Source organism: Apium graveolens, chromosome 7 (genome assembly GCF_009905375.1).
Source record: "Apium graveolens cultivar Ventura chromosome 7, ASM990537v1, whole genome shotgun sequence".
NCBI classification, from domain to species: Eukaryota; Viridiplantae; Streptophyta; class Magnoliopsida; order Apiales; family Apiaceae; genus Apium; species Apium graveolens.
This window is the reverse complement of record NC_133653.1, coordinates 105,864,779-105,889,617: the sequence shown is the minus strand read 5'-3', so window position 1 is coordinate 105,889,617 and position 24,839 is coordinate 105,864,779. Positions and strand designations below refer to the sequence as shown.

At 37.2% G+C, this 24,839-nt stretch overlaps 2 protein-coding genes across 2 annotated transcripts; one reads left to right on the top strand and one right to left on the bottom strand.

The window, feature by feature from the left end:
• The first annotated feature begins 101 nt into the window (after positions 1–101).
• On the top strand, positions 102–1,867 carry LOC141670831 (NAD(P)H-quinone oxidoreductase subunit U, chloroplastic). Its single transcript, XM_074476853.1, has 5 exons — positions 102–532; positions 613–674; positions 1,132–1,221; positions 1,334–1,474; positions 1,652–1,867. Exons 1-5 carry the CDS (start codon positions 253–255, stop codon positions 1,745–1,747), a joined length of 669 nt encoding a protein of 222 aa, XP_074332954.1. The 5' UTR covers positions 102–252; the 3' UTR covers positions 1,748–1,867.
• Positions 1,868–2,044: 177 nt separating this feature from the next.
• On the bottom strand, positions 2,045–3,431 carry LOC141670830 (transcription factor MYB123-like). The gene is made up of 3 exons (XM_074476852.1): positions 3,256–3,431; positions 2,965–3,094; positions 2,045–2,806 (listed from the first exon to the last, which is right to left on the bottom strand). The coding sequence occupies exons 1-3, from the start codon at positions 3,386–3,388 to the stop codon at positions 2,209–2,211; spliced, it is 861 nt and encodes a 286-aa protein (XP_074332953.1). The 5' UTR covers positions 3,389–3,431; the 3' UTR covers positions 2,045–2,208.
• Between the last annotated feature and the right edge of the window lie 21,408 nt (positions 3,432–24,839).

Genomic DNA, 24,839 nt, shown 5'->3' with positions numbered 1-24,839 from the left:
TTGAAGATAAGTGGTTGGGACTGAATTTTTTTGTTTACAATGTAAAAGAAAAAAGAGAAAAGGAAGTAATAATAAAATGTTAATATTTTGGGTGAATATTATAGACTAGTACTTGCCTGCCAGGCGAGTGGACAGTAGTGTTAGAAGTGAGCAGCATTATCCTCCATCATCATATGTTGCCATGTTAACTTGTGAACCAAAACACTGAGAACTAAACCAACTACTTCCATCCCAAAATAAAGGGGGGCACAAATGGCAGCTAAAGCGGCAGCAGCAACAACATCATTTTACGGGCGCCGGCGAGATTTTCCAACGGTTGCAGTGGTGCCTAAGACTGCCTCCCTATATATTCCAAGAACCAAATTTTGTATTTGCAATAGCAGTGAAGGTGATGACATAAGTACAACTACAACTACAACTACTACTAGTGATGAAACAAAACACAATGAAGAGGAGACCACAGTTGAAGTTCAAGAGGAACCACAGTCTTTCATTAGTGCTCTTAATGTCGACAAAGCTATGAGAGGACTACGTATTCTTTTTCATTCTCTGTTTTTCATGTTATTCTTTGAAGTTGCTATGGGTTACAATGCATTCACTCTTTTTGTGCAGCTATCTCGGGTTTTGATTATTATACAACACTTGGATTACCAAGAGGTTGTTCCTATGATGAGGTAGGTAAACACTCATAAATTTTGTATACAATCACTGTACACAAACTTTTATAAGCTGAATTAAGGGAGGAAATTTTGAGTTTCTAAGTCGTGATCATGTTTGTGTCTATTTTAACAGCTTCTGAAATTTACGAGATTTGATTAAAATATATATATATATATCTGGATAAAATTGAATCGTGTCGTGTCATTTTCAGATTGTCTAAATGAATTCGAGTCAGGGTATGGGTCGAGGCACACAGTCGAATCCCTAGATCAAATGGCTTTCTAGTGCTTTAGTAAATGTTCAATGATTACAAGCTGGGATTTTATGAGGTTACTATAAGTGTCACCCTGAGTATGTACTTTGTATACTACTAAAATGCACTGTAAAAAACTTTAAAATTTTGAGCATTAGAAAAGATGCAAGTGTGCAACATTTGTACATGGGAGCATTATCTGACAACCAAACTAACAGGTGACAGTTGCATACAAGAAAAAGCTTGAACAAGTGATGAATGAGGGACTAGATGAAGAGGAATGCAGCAAGAGGGTTGATCTCTTCAAGGTCAGTGAAATAATTTTACATTCTTCATTTTAATCACTAATAATTTTAGTTTGAATAGGAGAAAAGTATAATTTTGAAGAGACTAGTTGAGTAACTGGTATATGCTGAGCAGGAGTCACACGCCATATTATCATCCGTAGAAGATAGGAGACTGTATGATTGGAGCTTGTCGAGGATGGGAAATCCAGAGACTTATGTTTGGCCTTTCGAGGTTGACATAACTCAGACTCCAACAGAATTACCTCCTCCACAGGTGTGCTTCAGTAAAAACTAAGCATTGGATATACTATTACAGATGTTGTATGAAATGTTACATCTATGTGATCATATGTATAATTCATTTTACATAGAATTTTCATTTTAGCGGTTGAGGGTTTGGTTTCATATGTAGGGAGATTTGATAGTAACTGATAAGGTTTAACTTTGACAGGAAGAGGAGGATGTTGGGCCAACAAGAGCAGTAGGATATTTTCTGCTTGGATGGATAGTACTTGCCTTGGCATTATCAATAGCCCTTAATAGGTAGAAATAAGTCTTGTATATTTCATACTGCTCTATGACATGAAACTTCTTCTTGGTTGTTCATGTCTGCTGTAAAACTGTAAAGAAAATTGTGTTTTATGTCATCATTCTGGTTATATCTGCATCATTTTTAAAATCTCATAAGCAAATTGTAACGTTTAGACATTAGTAACTACATACACATGACAAATGGTGAAACTATTGTAGTTATTCTGGGTGCTATTTTCTCTCTTGTCAAACCTTGTTTAGATCATAGGGATAACCTCGTTATTAAAGTCAGTCCCTCGTGAGATTGGTGATCTGATGAATAATACCATTAGATCCTTGATGAAACAAGTACACTAACAGTCTGCAGTCACTACTATATACATTGTCATGTCTTAATGTTACTACATGTTCATCTGTACATTTCATACAATCATATGATTTTTCAACTGAAGCATACAAAGTAAAAATGATTGCAGATCATAGATTTATAGAAGAATCATCTAAATAGGGCCACTCCTCATCATTAAGAAATGAGAATAACGAATCTATGTCTACTATGGCATTGCCTTCAAGGAAGTCATTTGTTGTCCAGTCTTGATTAATGGCATCAGAAACACAAAGAGAATAATTAAATCCACCTTCATTCAAATCATTCTTGCAACCATAATCTTCTTTCGTGTTTTCTTCAAGACGTGATTTCAGTGCCTCCACTGCTGAATTATCAAGCTCATGAGCGGTATTAGTTGAATCCTTGGGAAGTTCTTGAAGATGTTGTAGACTATGAAATGCTGAGATAGTAGAGGGACTGTCACTTGGTGATGCCAATCCTGGAACAACTTGTATGTGTCTCAAGGAGTTGATTCGGACTGCAGATTTTGGGGAATTAGGTGGTTGCTTAGATCTCATGAGCTTTGTGGTGGGATTTTTAGCAATAGATTTGCGATTTAGACCGAGTTTTGACAAGGCAGAAGAATTTTGAAGCATCCCATGTGCTTTTTTACTAAGAGTGCTGTTCCAGTAGTTCTTAATTTCATTGTCTGTTCGACCTGGAAGCCTTCCAGCAATTAGTGACCACCTAAATAACACGAAAACAGTTACAACAGAGAAGGCCAACCCTTTTCGCTAAAAACAATACCAAGCCATCTTATAAATCAACTCAGTAAACATAGCAGAATATGTATGCTAAGCATAGCATCCTTGAATGCCGACATGAAAAGTAGAAAAAATGTGAACCTGTTTCCGAGAAGTTTGTGAAGTCTAATAATAAGGTCCTCTTCATCCTCTGATATGTTGCCTCTCTTAATGTCTGGATGGAGGTAATTTAGCCATCTAAGTCTGCAACTCTTACCACATCGCTTCAGACCTGCATTAAAAGATTTTCGAGTGAGTGAGAGTGTTAAGAATAATATATATATATATATCATGTAATTTACCACACCTGTGGAGAGTTGGCCACTTAACATGAGATCAAGAACACTTCAATCACATATTTAAATAAAAAGTGTTTGATCATAAGTATTTTACCAGCTCTACAGGGAAGATTCCTCCAGTTTCCTTCTCCATGTTCCTGAATATAAGCAGTTAGTACTGCATCTTCACTAGCAGTCCATGCTCCTCTGTTGAGTCCTTCCTTGGAGCAACAAGGTCTCCTCCCCATCTCTCTCCTTCCTAAAAGGAACACACAAATTAATCTAATGTACCATCCCATCAGTCCTTTTATAGTACCTCATTATTGAAATTTCAACTTGATAAATTAATGGTTCATAATTCAAAAATGGTTGGTGGCCTTAAAGTCTAATTGTGATCTAACAAGCAACCTTTCTTTTTCTTTTTCGAAGCAATAAAAACTAATATATTGACTGCTAGAGATCTCATACATATAATAATAATAATAATAATAATAATAATAATACTAGAAGATGCTGGTATCTTTTTGTTCAAATTAAACCAGTAATATTAGCCAATCATGACACATACGTGCAAATAATCAGTACAAGTTGTTGATATGTGAATTTTCAAAATTGGAGCATAATCTGCCAGATTATGGCCAAACAAGTTATTGTAGCCAGCTGCAAAGTGCAAAGCCACCATTATTTACTCTTTTTCTTCTTGGCAGTCGTAGGGTAACTGCTACTTCGCTTTTTAGCAATAAAAACAACTACTCCTTCGTTTTTATCTCCATGAATGCCAACTACACACGCCTGTCAAAATTCCATGTACAGGATCACGGTATGTTACTAGTTCAAAACTTTAACTCTAATTATTTATCGTTTCTTAACAAAAAGCAAAACATAAACTTTCCCAGAATTACAGTAGAAAAAATATCCCATTTTAAAGAGGTTTGTTTTTTATGGTTCAAAATATTAAAATTGCATTTTCATCACCAATTGCACACGCTGTACAATTTTTTATAATTTAACAATTTTGATCATGTATAAGGTTTGGTTAAGATATGCAAGATTTTCTTTGGGGAACCTTACCATACATCAATCGTCCAAATCCTCAATATTTTAGTGAAATTAGTAAATATTATATAACATTCTAACTTTTTATCAAAAAAAGATTTACAAATAGAAATATATGAGGCACATTCAAATTTCAAGGTATATCAAATGGATGTTAAGTTTGCATTCCTTAATGGTGAGTTAGAAGAGATTTAGTGCAACATCCACCTGACTTTGAAGATCCAGAATTTTCAAATTTTGTATACAAGTTCCTCAAGCCTCTCTATGGACTTAAACAAACACCTAGAAATTGGTATGACACACTATCAGAATTTTTGATTAAACATGGATTCACTAGAGGTGCCATTAACAAAACTCTCTTCTACAAGAAGCATGGTGATGATATGATCCTAGTACAGATCTATGTGGATGATATTATCTTTGGTTCTACTAATGAAATTTTTTTCCAAATGTTTTCAAAGATTATGCAGAGTGAATATAAAATGAGTATGATGGGGGAATTAAGTTACTTTCTTGGGCTTCAAGTCAGTCAAAGAAGTGATGGAATTTTCATCAGCCAAACTAAGTATGTCAAAGATTTATTGAAAAAGTTTGGCATGATTGATTGTTCACCTGCATCTACATCTATGTCTACAGCAACAAAGTTGGATGAAGATAAAAAGGGCAAGAGTGTAGATATTTCAAGCTATAGAGGAATGATTGGATCATTGCTTTACTTAACTGCAAGTAGACCAGACATCATGTTTGCAACATGTCTGTGTGCAAGATTTCAAGCCAATTTTTAAAAGAATCACATTTGATGGCTGTAAAGAGAATTTTCACATACTTGAAGGGGACTCTAAACTTGGGATTATGGTATCCTAAGGGAACTGGTTTTGAAGCTGTTGGATACACAGATGCAGATTTTGCTGGATGCAGGGTTGACAGAAAGATCACTAGTGGAAGCTGTCAGTTTATTGGACAAAGACTTGTATCCTGGTATAGCAAGAAACAACAATCTGTGTCAACTTCCACAACTGAGGCTGAATACATAGCTGCTGGAAGTTGTTGTGCTCAAGTGCTTTGGATTAGAAATCAGCTAATGGATTATGGCCTAGTGTTACACAAAATTCCAATTATGTGTGACAATATTAGTGCTATATCTATTGTGGCTAATCCAGTTAATCATTCTAGAACAAAGCACATTGATGTAAGGTACCCTTTTATTAGAGAACATGCTACTAATGGTACCATTGAGCTTATTTTTGTTCAAACAGAAAAACAATTAGCTGACATTTTTACTAAACCTTTGGATGAAACAACTTTCACTAGACTTGTTGGTGAAATTGGAATGCTTAATTTTTCATCTTAAGGCAAGAACTAAGCTAATGTTTTGCAGCATATTTGTTAGGAATATGTGTACTAGTTTGATGATAAGTTAAACAAAACACTTAAGTAGAAATCTAGTATTTGTAGCCTCAACGGATAAGACCATCTTGGCTATCCGTTGAAGGAGTAGTTTTACTTAGCAATAAGTTTAGTATTGTAGCACATTTCATTCTCTGGATTCAAGTTGTAATTCTTAGATGTTGTAGGAAATTATCAGTCATGTTGACTACTAATGGATATGCAAATAGGAGGGCTAACTGTAAATATTTCATGCCTTGTAATTTTGTATAAGTGAAGAAGTATCAACGGATATTGAAGACCTTCAACGGATAAGAAACAAAGCTTCAACGGATGTATCTAATGCTTCAACGGATAATATCCATCAACGGATAAGTGTTTCAACGGATAAAGACTTCAACTGATAATGCATCAACGGATAAAGCTTCAACGGATAAAGCCTCAACGGATAAGGCATCAACGGATGAAAGCTTCAACGGATGCTTAGTTCATTAGCAGTTGATAGTGACAATTCACAAGCTGACAGAGGCACATGGGTTGACAGAGACAAACTGGAATGTGGAAGCCTCTAGGAGGAATCAAGAAAATGCAGCATTTCCATTCTGATGCAAACAAGGAAGTATTCAAAGATCTACATCCAAGCCTAAATTGCATTTCATAGAGAAATGAAGAAGAAACATGTGAAGAATCTTTTTAATTGTATTTTACAGTTTTGTCTTCACTTGTAAACTTGGTGATATATAAACCAAGTAGCAGCTAGTGATTAGATATGAATTTTCCTGAGCTGTTTAGAAATATCAAGAGAGAAAATCATCTAGTTTGTACTAGGAAGCAACTGTGATTTAATTCTTTGAATCACAGATTTTCTGAAATAACACATCTCTGGTGGAACAACAAATCCACCAGAAAAGTTTTTAAGTTCCTTGTGTTCTTTACATTTGTGTTTGAATATATATCTGTCTGTATTAGCTTCAAGCAATCCACAAACTTGTTCTCAAAAACACTTAGCCTTAGAAACTGCTCAAAACTTGAAAAAGTTTTGAGATTTACATTCAACCCCCCTTCTGTAAATCTCATTGTTAGTCCACTGGGAATAACAATTGGTATCAGAGCAAGCTCTTAACATTCAAAGAGTTTAAAGATCTATTCTGCTAACATCATGAGTAAGAAGGATATTGGTGTAAAGATTCCAATCCTGGAAAGAGATAACTATCATCACTGGAAGGTGAAGATGCATTTACATCTTCTCTCTCAAGATGAAAGCTACATCAACTGCATTGAAAATGGTCCTCACATCCCACACAAGGTGGCCACAGCTGCTACTGCAACAGTTGCTGTTGGACAGTCTATTCTCAAGCCAAAGGCTGAATGGACTGTTGAAGATATTAAAGAGGTCCACAAGGACAAGAAAGCCATGAACATTCTGTTTAATGGCCTGGATCAAGATATGTTTGAAATGTCATCAACAGCCAAACTGCTAAGGAAATTTGGGATACTGTGCAGCTTATCTGTGAAGGCACTGAGCAAGTCAGAGAAAACAAAATGCAGCTTCTCATTCAACAGTATAAGTATTTTCACTTTGAAGAAGGAGAATCATTGAATGATACCTTCAACAGATTTCAGAAACTGTTGAATGGATTAAAGCTGTATGGGAGAGTGTACCAAGTCAAGGACTCCAACTTAAAATTTCTAAGGTCTCTACCAAAGGAATGGAAGCCTATGACTGTTTCTCTAAGAAATTCTCAAGATTATAAGGACTTCACACTTGAAAGATTATATGGAATTTTGAAGACATATGAACTTAAGATGAAGCAAGATGAGCTATTGGAAAAGGGAAAGAGAAAAGGAGGATCAGTTGCACTTGTAGCTGACAGTGAGAAGGTTGAAGCCAGGAATGAGGAAACGACAATGCCAAGTCTCAAAATTGGCACAAGTAAATCAGAATCAAGCAAGGGTAAAGAGCAAGTAGCTGAGAATGAAGACAATTCCAGTCAGGATGACTCTGATGATATTGATGAACACCTGGCTTTTCTGTCAAGGAGGTTTGCAAAGATGAAGTTCAGGAAAAATACAAAATTCACTAAGCCAAACAAAAACATGGTGGACAAATCCAAGTTCAAATGTTATAACTGTGGCATGAGTGGACACTTTGCAAGTGAGTGTAGGAAGCCAACCTCTGATAAAAAGAAATTTGAGCAAGTTGATTACAAAAAGAAGTATTTTGATTTGCTCAAACAAAAGGAAAGAGCTTTTCTCACTCAAGATGATTGGGCAGCAGATGGGGTCAATGAAGATGATGATGTGGAATATGTCAACCTAGCCCTGATGGCTAATTCTGATGAAAATGAAACTAGTTCATCAAGCAACCAGGTAATTACTACTGATCTCTCTCAGCTTTCTAAACATGAATGCAATGAAGCCATAAATGATATGTTCAATGAATTATATCATTTGCGTGTTTCCCTTAAATCACTAGCTAAAGAAAACACTAGGATCAAAGAGAATAATGTGTTTTTAAGTGATAGGAATGCTGTGTTAGAGAATCAGGTAATTGAGCTTGAAAAGATTAAACTTAAATGCTTGACTGTTGAGAGTGAACTAGAAGAAGCTGTTAAGAAAGTAGAAATTCTTTCTAAACAGTTAGAAAGTGAGCAAGAGGTAATCAAGGCCTGGAAAACATCTAGGGATGTTAGTGTTCAAATTGCCAAGGTTCAGGGAATTGAATCATTCTGTGAGGATGCCCGGAAGAAAAACAAAAAGGAGTTATAATTAATTGATGGATTGTCAACGGATGTGGAATCAACGGATGATGAAAGTTATCCGTTGAAGGAAGAAAAGGAGCATCCATTGAAGGCTCATCAATTAAAACAGGCAAGTAATTTTAAAAATAAAAACCTCAATAAGAAGAATGATTCAACTCTCAAGAACTTTGTCAAAGAAGGAGCTAGCACATCCAAAGATGTCAGTAAGGTGAATATAGGACACATGACTTTAGATCAGCTGAAAAATAGGCTTAAGTTGGTTGAGGATAAGAAGGAAACTAAAAGAAAATCTAAAAGAAATGGGAAGGTAGGGATTAACAAACATAACAATTACACACCTGATAGGTATGCTCCTAGAAAAAGTTGTGTGCATTGTAAAAGTGTTAATCACCTATCTGATAATTGCAAATCTGTTAAAAATGCTCCCATGCCTTCAAATCCCTCCATGCCTAACATGTCTATGTCACCTCTGCATGTTATGCCTTTTATGTCTCATCAGAATCCCCATGCACATTTTGCAAACATGCCATATATTAATAATCCTTATTTTACTGCATTTAGTATGCCTCAAATGCCATACAATATGCCTATGTGGAATAACATGTTTGCACAATCCATGCCTTATCAAATTCAATCAAATGTGCTAAGTGATTGTGTGACTAACCCTACACTTCAACCAACCACATCTAAGATCAAGGTTGACCCAAAGCTACCTAAGTCAAAAGATGCAGGAGGAATGAAGTCTAGGAAAAAGACTAACAAGGCTGGACCCAAGGAAACTTGGGTACCAAAATCAACTTGATTGATTTTGTTGTGTGCAGGGAAAAAGAAGGAATCTATGGTACTTGGACAGTGGCTGTTCAAGACACATGACAGGAGATTTCACCCTGCTCACAGAGTTTAAGGAGAGAGCTGGCCCTAGCATAACCTTTGGAGATGACAGCAAAGGATTCACTATGGGATATGGCTTGATTACAAAAGAAAATGTCATCATTGATGAAGTTGCATTGGTTGATGGTCTCAAACACAACTTATTGAGCATCAGTCAACTATGTGACAGAGGGAATACTGTTTCCTTCAATTCTGAAGCCTGTATTGTCACATGTAAAAAGGACAATAAAGTGGTTCTAACTGGAGTTAGAAAAGGGAATGTGTACTTAGCTGACTTCAACTCTACAGATGCAGAATCCATTACTTGTCTTTTCAGCAAAGCAAGTGCAGTTGAAAGTTGGCTATGGCACAAAAAGCTGTCCCATTTGAATTTCAAGACAAAGAATGATCTAGTCAAAAAGGACTTAGTTAGAGGAATGCCTCTAGTGGAATTCACAAGGGATGGACTGTGTGATGCTTGTCAGAAAGGAAAGCAAAAGAAAGTATCATTCAGTAAGAAGCTTGAATCTACAATTGATGAACCATTACAACTGCTACACATGGATCCTTTTGGACTAGTCAATGTATTGTCAATTTCAAGGAAAAGATATTGCCTAGTGATTGTTGATGATTTCTCTAAGTTTTCATGGGTCTGTTTTCTTAGATCAAAGGATGAAGCTAGTGAAATCATTATCAATCATATCAAGCAAGTCAACAATCATCCTGATTTCAATGTAAGGAATATTAGGAGTGACAATGGAACTGAGTTCAAGAATTCAACCATGAAGTTGTTCGGTGAAGAAAATGGGATCATGCATGAGTTCTCAGCTCCAAGGACTCCGCAACAAAATGGTGTGGTGGAAAGGAAGAACAGATCACTAATTGAAGCTGCAAGGACAATGCTTGAAGAGTCAAAACTCCCAACTTACTTTTGGGCTGAGGCTGTTAACTGTGCATGTTACACTCAGAATATTTCTCTAATCAATCAGGCAAAAGGCATGACTCCCTATCAATTATTCAAGAGAAGAAAACCAACTTTAAACTTTCTGCATGTCTTTGGTTGCAAATGTTACATCTTAAGGAATCAATCTGATCATAAAGGAAAGTTTGATGCAAAGGCTGATGAAGAAATATTTGTTGGTTATTCTGCTGGAAAATCATATAGGGTCTACAATCTAAGAACCAACATTGTCATGGAATCTGTGCATGTTGTGTTTGATGATAAAAAGATTGATGGACTAACAGATGAGGGACATCATGAAGGACTCAAATTTGACAACATTGAGATATGTTGTGATGATAGTGAAGATGAGAATGATGAAGAAGGCATCTCAAGAAGAATTCAGAATCTGCCTTTGGATAATGCACAGAATGCTGCATCCGTTGAAAGTCATAATTCAGCTTCCGTTGAAAGAAGCAATGCAGCATCCGTTGAAAGACAAAGTGCATCATCCGTTGAAGTTCATAATGAAGCATTCGTTGATCACAGTCTGTCAACGGATAATCAATTCACTTCATCAGTTGATGGAGCTCCCAATTCCTTTCAAAGGATCAGCAACTCAAGGGGAGTTTCAACCAATCAACATTCTATCTCACATCATGACAATAATGAGGCAACCTCATCTAGAGCTAATCTACCACCTCAAAGGAAATGGACCAAGAATCACCCTTTTGAACTGATCATTGGTGATGCTACATCTAAAGTGCAAACTAGAAGGGCTACTCAAGATGAATGTCTGTATAGTAGCTTTCTATCACAGGAGGAACCTAAGAGAGTGGAAGAAGCTCTATTGGATCCAGATTGGATTTTAGCAATGCAAGAGGAGCTAAACCAATTTGAGAGGAACAAAGTATGGAAGCTGGTACCCAAGCCAAAGAACAAGAGTTCTATTGATACAAAATGGGTATTCAGAAACAAGATGGATGAAAATGGCATTGTCATAAGGAATAAAGCCAGATTGGTTGCTAAAGGCTATTCTCAACAAGAAGGAATAGATTTTGATGAAACATTTGCTCTAGTTGCCAGACTTGAGGCCATCAAAATCTTTCTAGCCTATGCAGCTCATGCCAATTTCAAAGTCTATCAAATGGATGTCAAGAGTGCATTTCTAAATGGGGAATTGGAGGAAGAAGTTTATGTAAGCCAACCTCTAGGATTTGAAGATCCAAACTTTCCAGACTATGTGTATTATCTGTTGAAAGCACTCTATGGACTAAAGCAAGCACCTAGAGCCTGGTATGAGACTTTGTCAAAATTCCTTCTAGATAATCACTTCACAAGAGGTACTGTTGACAAAACTCTCTTCTTTAGAAATGTTAATGGCTCTAAAATACTTGTTCAAATTTATGTAGATGATATTATATTTGGATCTACAGATGATAAGCTTTGTAAAAAGTTTGCTAAGTTAATGCAAAGTAAATATGAAATGAGCATGATGGGAGAGCTAACTTATTTTCTTGGTTTACAAGTTAAACAAGTTAGTGATGGAATTTTCATTAGTCAAACTAAATACATTTATGATCTTTTAAAGAAGTTTGACTTAATGGATTGTTCATCTGCAAAAACTCCCATGGCCACTGCCACCAAGCTTGAACTAAACAAGGCTGAAAAGTCTGTGGATATTTCAAGTTATAGAGGCATGGTTGGCTCACTTTTATATTTAACTGCTAGTAGACCTGATATAATATTTTCTACATGTCTCTGTGCTAGATTTCAAGCTGATCCTAAAGAATCTCACTTAGTGGCTATTAAAAGAATCTTCAGATATCTCAAAGGGACTCCAAATCTAGGAATTTGGTACCCTAGAGAGTCTGGTTTTGATCTAATTGGCTACTCAGATGCAGATTATGCAGGCTATAAAATAGACAGGAAAAGCACAACTGGCACCTGTCAATTTCTAGGGAACAAGCTTGTGTCATGGTTCAGCAAGAAGCAAAATTCTGTTTCTACATCAACAGCTGAAGCTGAGTACATTGCTGCTGGTAGTTGTTGTGCACAGATACTATGGATGAGGAATCAACTATTTGACTATGGTTTGACTGTTGACAAAATTCTAATATTCTGTGACAACACAAGTGCCATTGCCATTACTGAAAATCCAGTGCAGCACTCAAGAACCAAGCACATTGATATCAAGTACCACTTCATTAGGGAACATGTGATGAAAGGTACAATGGAACTTCATTTTGTTCCAAGTGAAAAGCAGATTGCAGACATATTTACCAAGCCACTTGATGAATCAACATTCACAAGATTAGTAAGTGAGCTAGGTATGCTTAATTATTCATAAATTTATGTCCTCTATATAATCTGCATTGAAGCCTGAAATGAATTTGCTGCAAGAACAAAGTTGGCTTTAAGAAAGACCTATCCTATCAACGGATATTCCCTATCCGTTGAAAGCCAAAATTGTTCTATCAACGGATGTTCATTATCTGTTGAAAGACAAATACATTTCTGGTAATTTTATCCCTCAACGGATAAAATAGTGTTGGTCATCAACGGATAACTATTTACCTTATACGTTGAAGTGTCACATCAGTTACTTTCAGTAAGTCACAGCCGTTGATTTCTTTACTTAACCATTGATACAGATATACACTGTTGTATGTATTTGTTTTAAAAGCAGTTTAGAATTTCTACAGTTTTATTTATTCTTGAACGGCTGTAATATACTTAAAAGTATCATTTTATTTACGTTTTAATTCAAGAAAGTATAAAAGCCCATTGAACTCTTATTTTTACTTTACGCTTTCTTGCAATTTTCATTCTCCTTCTCTCCCAAAATTCTCAAGTTTTTCTCTGCAACCTCTACTCACAACAATGGCACCAGTAGTCAAAATTATGTCTCAAACAGGATTTGTTTATGAAAAGAACAATTTCATAGCCTTGGTTGAAAAGAATGAAGCCCATTCTGATTATCACAAGATGATGGACTTCATCAAAAACTGTAAACTGAGCTATGCAATGCTGGAAGCCCCAACCATCTACTGTGAGGTGATTGAGGAGATTTGGACAACTGCAGATTTCAACTCCACAGATATGACTATTGCCTTCTCTCTCAAAGGTAAGGATTATTGCATTAACTGTGATGATATACAGTCTTGCTTTAAGTTGCCTGAGAATAATGCCATAACACCACACACTGATAAAGATGTATCTGCTATGTTAGATTCCATAGGCTATGCTTTTGATTCTGCTAGTTTAGGTAGCATTAGAAGGAAAGGCCTTAGGAAATAATGGAGTTTTCTTGGAGATGCCTTTATTAAGGTTTTCTCTGGGAAGATTAACAATTTTGATGCCATAACTTCATCTCTTGTTGATATGCTTTATATGCTAGTTTCTGATAGGTACTTTAATTTTAGCAACTGTGTCATGCTAGAATTAGGTTCCAGATTAGGTAACAAAGCTAATAGACCACATAACATCTACTATGCTAGATTTTTTATGTTATTGGCTAACCATGTTGCTGAAGGATTGGTTATATCAAATGAGAATAATAAACTCAAATGCTGGGCACAAGAGAAAAGGGTCCTTGCAGACCTTTTGAGAATGAACCTCAACAGCCAGGTGCCATTGGTATATTTGCCAATCATGAATGCACCACAGGTAAGTGAGGTAAACACTTCTATAACTCCTACTATTTCCAACCCCATTGTTTCTTTGCCTTCTAGTGTGGCCATGGAATCTGTGTCTTTGTCCAAACAGGTTCCTACCAAAGCCACCAAAACTAAAGTTTCAAAACTCAAGTCAAAGAAAACTACCTCTGTTGTTTCTCAAAAGACAACAGTTGTAACAACTACCATAAACCCTGAAGGGAGTGAACAGGGTGTGAGTGGTGAGGGGAGGGGTGAACATCAAGAAACCCCCCAGGATAAGGTGGGAGAGGTGAGTGGTACCCAAGCCAGCCAAGCCACAGTCTCTCAAAAGACTGTGGTGGTTCAAAAGGAGTCTAACACATCCCTAGTTGCATCCTCCCAAAAGGATGTAACTATTGAAAATAGTCCCCAACCAGGGACACAGAACAAAAGGGGGAGGGACACTGAAGCCACACATTCACCAATTAAAGCCTTTTCAAGGAAGAAGAAGGCCAAGACCCTAGTTTCCACACAAGGGGCACACACAGCACAGATACATCTATGTATCTGAGCCTTCTCAAATTCAGCTTGATGTGATTCCAGCAAATATGGAGTCACAGCCCCATTCTCTCATAATACAAACACACCAATCATCAAACTCTCCATCACCCTCTCTGGATGTGGATATGATATTCACATCAATTCCTGATTCTCCCTCATTAAAACTCAGGGAGGAGCTCCACTCAAAACTTGATGATCATCATCTTTTAGATGATTTGTTGGATCATCAGCCAATTCTTTCAGATGTAGTTGAAGAATCTGTGTCACCACACTTAAAATCAATTCACACAGATTCAACAATTATGTCACTTTCTATATCTACATCTTTTCCTTCTTCAATGGATATCTCTCATCCGTTGACAAGTGGTTGTTCTTCAACGGATAAGCTTAACAGCAGTTATCCGTTGATACCATCAGTTTCCACTTGAACGGATACTCCCTATCCGTTGATGGTCTCTACACACATAACAGAAACAATTCCAACTGTAGAGGACATGGTTACTGTACAATCACTTTTAGGTTTGAGGGAAGGGAGTGATCTTTTGAGTGAGAGGCTGGGTTGCTCCCAGGCAAAAGGAGAGGTTGAGAGTCACCATATGCATGCTATTTCTTCCAGCATGGCAAAAGTGAGTGAAGGGAGTGCCACCTTAGAAGGTGAGGGTGAGGGTGTGAGGCTGTGTGTGAGCCAGGGGGAGCCCCTGATGCAAGAAAATAGAGAAAAAGAGAGAAAGGCAGGTACAGAAGCTATAAGGGTGGATCCAGCCATTGCTAGTGAGTCAATGAAAGTGGATGATACAGAAAAGGAAAGACAATTTCAGCAACATTACAAAGCTGTAATTGATAACATTTCCTTGGATGCTGACACTTTTACTCATCCTGTTTCAGCCTATCAATTATTGGCTGCTCAGGGCAATGTGGAGGCAGAACAGACATTAAACATTGTACACACTTCAGAATCTCTTCTCAGAGACAAAGCTGCTGTTAACAAGCTGCCTTCTCAAGCTGGTGAGCCATCTGAAGAATTTGGAGTAAATTCTAATGATGATGACTCTGATTCTTTGGATGAGAGCATGAACTTAGGGGGAGTAGCAGGCCCAAGTTCTGTTCCAGATCTTCCTGAATGGGCATGGGCAAAAGCATCAACACCAGGAGAGTTTGGTGTCATTTTAGTCAGACAAGTCATGACAATTCAAAAGGCCCTTCAGGAGACTACAGATGCTGGTACCAAGGCAATTCTTTAAGCTCATCTGGAATCTCTGCATCTCCTGCAGTTGCAGCACTTCAAACAGAATCTAAGTGTGGATGAGCTCAAGTAGGATATTGCTGATCTAAAATCCTACAATACTGAGAAGTTGGATTCAGTCATACCTTATGGTACTATGCAAGATTTGTTGGGGAGACTGAGGAAATAATCTGATGCTGACAAGAGACTGGCCAGATTGGAAACCAGAGTTCAGATCATTGAAGACTCTATGGTCACCATTCTTCAGAATCAACAAACTCAAACAAATCTACTCATGCAGCTGGAAAATGCACAAGGCTTGACCCCTACCCTTGATGATAACAAAAAGGGGGAGAATAAAGGCGAAGGGGAAGGAGAGCCATCAACAACAGTTCAAATTTCTCAAGTGCTAGTTCCTGTCATCACCACTTCTCCAATTATTCCAATCAAAGGAAAGCTTGATGGAATTGATCTAATCTAGATAGCACCAGCTGAATTACAAGTCAAAGAGTAAAGGAAGAAGATTGATGAAAAGATGCAACAAATTTTTGGTTCTACAACTTCTCAATCATAATCTGTGAAGCATAGTACAAAAGTGGAATCAATTATTATGGAGCTCAAGCCAGTAGGGAGGAATAAGGTTGGAGAGACTTCTTCCAAGGATCTGAAACCTATGGTTCTCAAGCCCAACAACAGATCCAATAAGGACTCTACAAAGAATCCCCTGAAAGAAGTGGATTTTCCTCTTCCAAAGGCTGATGAGGACAAGCTTTTGGGTAGAAGTATCTCAAAACTCAAAGAGACCATGGATGTGGCTGTAAGGAGGAACATGGCTATTATCTTCAGAGAGGGAAAGAGCATATGTGTGATGCAAGGACATCCCAAATTCTCAATAGCCAAGAGGGAAGAAACCAGAAGGTTGAAGGAAGAAGCCAAACAACTAAAGGCTGACAAAAGAGCACAAGCAAAGCTTGAAAAACAGCTAAAGTCAAGTCAGGCTGAAGAACAGAAAGAAATTGAAGACAAAAGTGAAGATGAAGCTATGGGGGACATAGTTGATACTGATATGGAGGAAAGAAGTAAGGGAAGAGAAGAATGGAAAAAAGGGAACAGAAAGAAGGTCAATGCAAAGAGAAAGATGGTAGATGAGACTGAAGAAACCCAATCAATATCCAAACCACTACCCTCTATTCCTGAACCCATTGTGCCTGACCCCTTCATGAACATTCATGGTGAAACAATCATTCCCAAGGAGGAACCAATTGATTGGGACACCATTAAATTGCCCACCTTCTTAACCTCTTCTCCACCATCAAAGAAGCAAAAAAGAAGAATCAAATCAACACCCTCTAAAGCCTCAATCAAATTCACACAGAAGCCTAAGCCTAAGCCTCAAGCCTCTAAGGATGATTATGTTCACATCTGTGACATAAAAGAATTTTCAGACATTGAACTCTATCTGGATGAGCTGGAGGAAGTAAGGGGAATAGCTGCCTACAGACAGCTACCAGAAAGACTAGTGTTCAAATACAAAGGAGATGGGGAAAGAACCTGGCCTCTTTATAGAATTCTGAATGAAGGCTACTCTACCTTGATTAGAGTCTACTCAGCCATACAAAGGGATTCTGGCTTTACCAGGACTGCCAAGACTGAGATTCTCAACAAGATTGCCAACATAAGGAAAACTTGGAGGGAGCCCAATGCTTTGCCTAGAACATTACTCATTCAAGAAAGAGGAATTACAATTCACAAATCACCTCATTGGTTGATGGAGTTCAGAGACAACAAAGGAGTCAGAAGATTTTTCAGAATTGAAGATCAGCTCAAGATTGCCAGTAATGAAACTCTCAAGGATATGCAATCTAAGTTAGACATCAATGAAGAAGATGAAGCTGAATTCTACAGACAACTTCAACTTCAAATAGAGGAGAATGACAGGAGGCTAGGAAAGAAAACAAGGAATCAAAGGAAAAGAAACTAATCTGCTCAGGCTAAAGGAGCAACCTTGGAAATAATGTAACTCTTCAATTCCATCTCAGCATACACATTTTTGTAGCACTTTTGAATTTCTGCTTTATTACAGTTTATATATTTGTCAAGTGTTTTGTTATCATCAAGCTAAACCCAAATTTATGCATGCAGTTCTAGTAGACATAAATAGGGGGAGATTATTAAGAATATGTGTACTAGTTTGATGATAAGTTAAACAAAATACTTAAGTAGAAATCTAGTGTTTGTAGCCTCAACGGATAAGACCATCTTGGCTATCTGTTGAAGGAGTAGCTTTACTTAGCAATAAGTTTAGTATTGTAGCACATTTCATTCTCTGGATTCAAGTTGTAATTCTTAGATGTTGTAGGAAATTATCAGTCATGTTGATTACTAATGGATATGCAAATATGAGGGCTAACTGTAAATATTTTATGCCTTGTAATTTTGTATAAGTGAAGAAGTATCAACGGATATTGAAGACCTTCAACGGATAAGAAACAAAGCTTCAACGGATGTCTCTAATGCTTCAATGGATAATATCCATCAACGGATAAGTGCTTCAACGGATAAAGACTTCAACTGATAATGCATCAACGAATAAAGCTTCAACGGATAAAGCCTCAACGGATAAGGCATTAACGAATGAAAGCTTCAACGGATGCTTAGTTCATTAGCAGTTGATAGTGACAATTCACAAGCTGACAGAGGCACATGGGTTGACAGAGACAAACTGGAATGTGGAAGCCTCTAGGAGGAATCAAGAAAATGCAGCATTTTCATTCTGATGCAAACAAGGAAGTATTCAAAGATCTACAGCCAAGCCTAAATTGCATTTGATAGAGAAATGAAGAAGAAAACATGTGAATAATCTTTTTAATTGTATTTTACAGTTTTGTCTTCACTTGTAAACTTGGTGATATATAAACCAAGTAGCAGCTAGTGATTAGATATGAATTTTCCTGAGCTGTTTAGAAATATCAAGAGAGAAAATCATCTAGTTTGTACTAGAAAGCAGCTGTGATTTAATTCTTTGAATCACAGATTTTCTGAAATAACACATCTCTGGTGGAACAACAAATCCACCAGAAAAGTTTTTAAGTTCCTTGTGTTCTTTACATTTGTGTTTGAATATATATCTGTCTGTATTAGCTTCAAGCAATTCACACACTTGTTCTAAAAAACACTTAGCCTTAGAAACTGCTCAAAACTTGAAAAAGTTTTGAGATTTACATTCAACCCCCTTCTATAAATCTCATTGTTAGTCCACTGAGAATAACAATATTAATTTCTAGTAAATTAAATTTCATTTGATTAATTGGAAGTTAACTAAAATATGAATTATAAATATTTCAGAAATCTCTGCATATTTATTTTTCAAAATTTAAAAATCAGCTTGGAATTTTTCAAATTCTAAGTAAACTGTCTGGATATTGATTTACATTTTCAATATGTAAAATTAGCAAAGCAGAATTAAAATGATCAAAAGTATATAGAGAACTGAGTTCTCGATAAGTCTAATTGACTTATCGACAAGTCATTTTAAGACTTCTCGAGTGAGTTCTCGATAAGTCAATATCCTGACTTCTCGAGGGACTTCTCGATAAGCTTTATTATGACTTATCGATAAGTCGTTGTTGTTACGACCAACATTTTGTGTAATATTATTTGTGAACTCAGTATCATATTAGAGTCGATTATAAATATGCATAATGATTGTACGTTTGTGTGAATGAAAATTGCTGCATTATAAATTGCTTTATGGAGTATATAAAATTTTTTTTCAAAGCAAGAGTTTTATTAATTTCCCTTATTTTTGATTTATAAAGAATATTCTATACCCTGAAAAATTATCTTTTAAAAATTATTTCACTCGCAAATTTCAAAAGTGATCTCATAAAATTTCTAAAAATCCAAGTTATTTTATGGTATAAATTTTATAATTTTTGAACTTTTATTTTATTTTATAAAAGTAAATCTTTGAAAATTAGTTGTTTAATTATTAGCAAATTACATGGAAACTCTTGCATGTAAATCACTCTTCCATTCAATTAAAGGGCAAAGAAGACATTTCCAACCCCACTAACTCACATTTTGTTAGCCAAATTACCTTCTCGACCTTGCATGCAAAATGGCCTAACTTTAGCTAGAGGGTTACTCTTGTCATTTCCTAAATCCACTCACATTTTAGTCAAATCAAGGACATAAAAACAAACCAAAGAGTGATGATCACTCCATTCCACCCCACCACTTCACCCTCCCCTTTCTCCTCCTCCCTCCCTCTCGGCTTTTCCCCCTCCCTCTCGGCCATTCTATAGACGAGGCCCCATTCCCTTCCTTTCTTCATTTCTTTACTCAAGCAATCATCCTATAATCAAGTAATCTTACTCCCTACATGTTTTTCTTATAAATCTCAAAAGTTTAGAGTGAAAAACTTATATGTTGACCTTGCATGGTGGTGTTTTTGTTAAACTCAAAGTGAACATCCTTGATTCTTGTGAATCCAAGGCTTTCACCATGAGTTATAGTATCATAGGGTTGAGAATGGCTATACATGAGTGTGTTACACTTATGAAAATATTGTTTTCACCCTAATCCATTCGGCCATGACCTGATGGGAGCCGAATGGATGGTGTTTTGTTGCCTTGTTTCATTTTTGTGTGTTTTTGTGATGATAACATGAAATTTGTAGTAAAAGCTTGGTAAAAACCTTTTCATGCTAGGTGGTCATTTATTTATAATCCATGTTAGGCTTGCATGTTGACTTATGATGAAAATTTATTTGGAAATCATGTTGTTTTGGCTTGTAAGATTCGAATGCATGCACGCATGTAAAACACTCTTGAATTTTGGAAATTCTTTGTTACGACCGGCATTTTATGTAATATTATTTGTGTATTGGGTATAATATTAAAGTCAAATGAAAATATATTCAATGATTGTACGCTGAGTTTTGACCATGTCATTGGTGTGCACTTTGAGGCCCAAGCTACCAGAAGTTAGTATTGGGAGTATATAAAAGGTTTTAGGAGTTGGTTGGAGGTTTGCGTGTCATTTGGTTAGGTGCACAAGTAGAATAACAAAATCTGTCCAGCAGGGGATAGTTTTGTTGCAACTTAGAAATAGGGAGATTTGACCATGTCATGGGTAGCCCTCATTAGGCCCAATTGGGCCTTAGTTAGAGGGAGTGTCAGAGAAGTTTTTCCAACCATAGTTCATAGGATATGAGTTAGAACCATGTGTCGCAAGTTAATTAAAGTCAGGGCATTTTCTGCCCAGAAAAACAGGGGAACCTTGGACTTTTAGCTTAGGCCCAAGAAGGCCCAAGCCAGGCCCTTGAGCCAAATCAAGTTTGTGAGATGCCCTTAGGTCAGGAGAGTCTTGTGTAAAAGTTTTGAAGGAAAGCTTGTGGTTTAAGAGTGTCTAATGTACTCAAGAAACCATAGTTGTCATTCTGAAATTTGCACCAGTGAGCACTTTCACTTATCACATAGTTTTAGAACACTTAGAAGCGAGTATTAGGTCGACCACCATAGTTGTAAGATAGTATAAGGTCAGTAGAGCAAAAGGCACAAGTGAGGGTCAATAGGTTTTGGATAATTTAGGAAAGGCACATCGAGTTAGGAAGCCAAAATTTGAAGATCTTGTCTAGTTTAGCGACCAAGTGACTTAAGTTGTGAGTCGAGATCATCCAAGCCTAGTGTTGCATTATGGTGTTATTTGGTATTAATATACGATATGTGATTATGTGGCTACGTGTGTACAATTGAAATATAAAGGTGGATATAAATTAAGTGCATATAGGCCTAAGTGCCATCCGTGTTTAATTTCGGGTTGTAAATAGGTTGAGATGGTAAGAATATATTATAATGAGGATTATTATTATTTATGTAGGATCTCGAGACGAGGGAAAACTTGCCATAAAAGTCGAGTGAAGCTCCAGTTGCTCCTACCAGTCAGACCAGTCCAGCCTATCTCAAGGCAAGTGATTCAACTTGACCTTCATATTTACTATAAACAGTTCATATTTATCGATGCAATTATCCTGAGTCATTTTGATATGTTTAAATCAAGCGTATCTCTCGCTTATCTTTGAATTACATAGAGATGCCATGAACCCTCAAGTATGTATTGCAAGTAGTTCAAAAGTCTTTTCATGATAGTTAAATGCCATGATAAAATAAAGAGTTGTTATATTACTTGATTGATCCTCTTGATTAACATGATGATGATTCCTAAGTATTGATATCTCATCCTGATACTTGAACCCCTATAGAACCTTACCTTGAACTCTGATAGTCAGAAACTTACCAACATGATTCCTAATTGATTGATACCCCTCTTTCTTATCCTAAAGCTTGTCAATTCTGATATATCCTGAGCTAAAAATCATTTCTTCATACCTTAACACCCTTAGTATTCATGAAGCTTACATTCTTGATGATCCAGCACTTGAACCTTGATGAGAAACCATTGCTTTAAGCCCAATTTGGCACTTCCTTTCATGATATCCAATAGCCTCACTAAATTCCCTGGTCTAAACTTTGATACATGAAAACCATTCAGTTACCCTCACAGAGTTTAGTTTTGTGATTCATGGCTCTGAGAGTTAGCACCAATTCCCCGTGTTTTGAGTTGATCTATAATCCTTTGATAAAGTTGTTTACTGTAAAAAGAGATTTTGTCATAATTTGGCATCAGTTTTTGAAATAAATAAAATGTGGGTTTTTCAGTCCCAAAGGGGGATAAATGTTTTCTTTGAATAGTGGATCTGGACTGAGACGCGAGTCCTTTCCACACTTATATTTGGCTTAAAAGTTGCCTAGGGATTCCCGTTAATGTTTTAGAACCCAGCGAGGTTCGGGATTACTTCGCGGCTGATCATCGGCTGTAATCCGTAGCGTCATAAAATGATTTTGATTAAGACATGATTTTTTTTATAATTGTTTTGATACAAGAAAAATGATGCCATCTCACTTCTATCTCTCGTTATCATTAGTTATGTCTTTCCATTGTCATTCTTAAAAGTATATCTCAATTTATGTTTCGTATTGTTAGCACTTGTTGAGCATTCGGCCCATTTCTTGCTTTACCCTGATATTACAGCTAGCAGCTATGGTTAGATTCAAGCAGACTGCCCGTAAGACCTGTGATGCTGATGCTTATGTTCAAGCTCAGGTAGAATAAGTATTAATAGTTGTGTGAGGACTCGATATTTGTATTCAGATGTAATAGTTGGTAGTGTTGGGCTGTTCCAAACCCTAAACTGTAAGATCTTGGATTTGGTTGTGTATTCTTCATTAAAATGATGTAATAGCTATATTTATTTTGCTGTTTAAGTTGGGGGTGTGACAGGTTTTGGTATCAGAGCTACGGTTTAGAGTCCCTGGACAACCCAAATAGGTCATAGGATTTGTGTGTAGGTTATAGATATTATGCGAGAGAGTAGGTTAAGTAAATTATTATTAATACTCCTCTTATTAGTTGTCAGCAAAGGGCGCATTCCTCGTCATCCTCTGGGTCGGACGACACTATTGCTTTCACAGTGTATGCTGAGTTGAGGCGCGAGTTTGACATGCTTCAGGGCAAGTACGACCGACTGATAGACCGACTGAAGAACGTGTATCCGGATAGCCGAAACTACGAAGGGAAGCCCAAGGAGTAGATGACTGCGAGACTTGAGACCTTGGTTCGGTACGTCAACACTAAGCTTGAGGAGATGCCAGCGCACCGGGACCGTACCAGCCAATATGTCATTCAGATGGTGGCAGATGAGCTTCAGAGCATTGTGAAGACGCTTCGAGAGGAAAAGACTACCAAGCCCCGTTCAGATGGAGTGGAGCCTTAGTTCTTTCCATTTACCTTTCATGTTGTTGTACTATCAGACTCTATGGAATCCCCAGTTGTTTCCGTTTTTCCTTTAAATAAGCCTGTTATTCCTAGAATCAGACTATATCCCAATCCTATGTACCGTGACCTTTAAAATTTCAATAATTATGTGCTATTGTTCCATTTACTCTCAAATGTTATTTTATGTTTTTATCATCATATCTGCTTAATTTGGAAATTTGACCCCATATGTAAATGAGAATGCCATACGATACCCTCGAATCATTTTATCATTCATATATGTTTTGATACAACTCTTATTTCAGGATCATGCCTCCCAAAAAGAAGAACCCAACAACCACCTCCACCACAGACCCAAATATTCTTCGACTACTGGAAACCTTGCAACAGCAAACCAATGCTATAGCTCAACAACAACTAACTCTTCAACAACGAATTGAAAACCAAGATAACCGTGAGCCACACCAACCACCTGAACCACCAGTACCACCTAGACAAATTGTCACCTTCAAGGCTTTTCAAAATGTGAATCCACCTGCATTTCATGATAACACTGATCCAGTGATAGCTAACACATGGATCAAGGAGATGGAAAGGGCTTTTGAGTTGGTACAGTTAGGAGACGATCAGAAGACGCCATATGCTGCTTACTTCTTGAAGGGAGAAGTCATCTATTGGTGGGAATCAGTAAAGGCTATGGAAGTCACTCAGCAGGTTTCTTGGGAGAGATTTAAGAAGCTATTTCTGGACAAGTATTACCCTAAGTACATGCAGAATCAGATGGAGCTAAAATTTCTTGAGTTGAAGCAAGGGAACATGACTGTATTGGAGTATGAGAAGAAGTTCACTGAGTTGTCAAGGTTTGTGACAAAGTATACCAGCACTGAGGAGGAAAAAGCAAAGAAATTTCAGCAAGGATTGGAGCCTTGGATCAGAGATAGGGTGGCTATGTTTGAGCTTGAAACTTATGCGGGAGTAGTACAGAAAGCTGCTCTGATTGAGAATAATGGGGTGCAGTCAAGGAAAGAGAGGGATAACAAGAAGAGGAAGGTTCCATTTTATGGAGAAAAGTCTGAAGCTGGAAGTTCGCAAGATCGGAATATAAAGAGGATTGGTTTCCAGAAGGGTGGAAATTTTCAAAAGAAGGGAAATTTGGGCAAAAGGCAAGAATCAAAAGGGAACAACCAGGCAAGCCAAGGGCAAGTTGGAGAAAACAGGTTCCAGAGACCGGAATGCAAGCACTGTGGAAGAAGGCACCCCGGAGTATACAATAAGCTGAGCATGACCTGTATAGGTGCAATCAGAAGGGATATTTGGCGAATGAGTGCAAGATGCCGAAGCCAGGAGTTACGTGCTACAAGTGTGGGAAGACTGGACACATGGCTAGGGAGTGTAAGGCAACCGGACCAGTCAAAGCTCTGATGA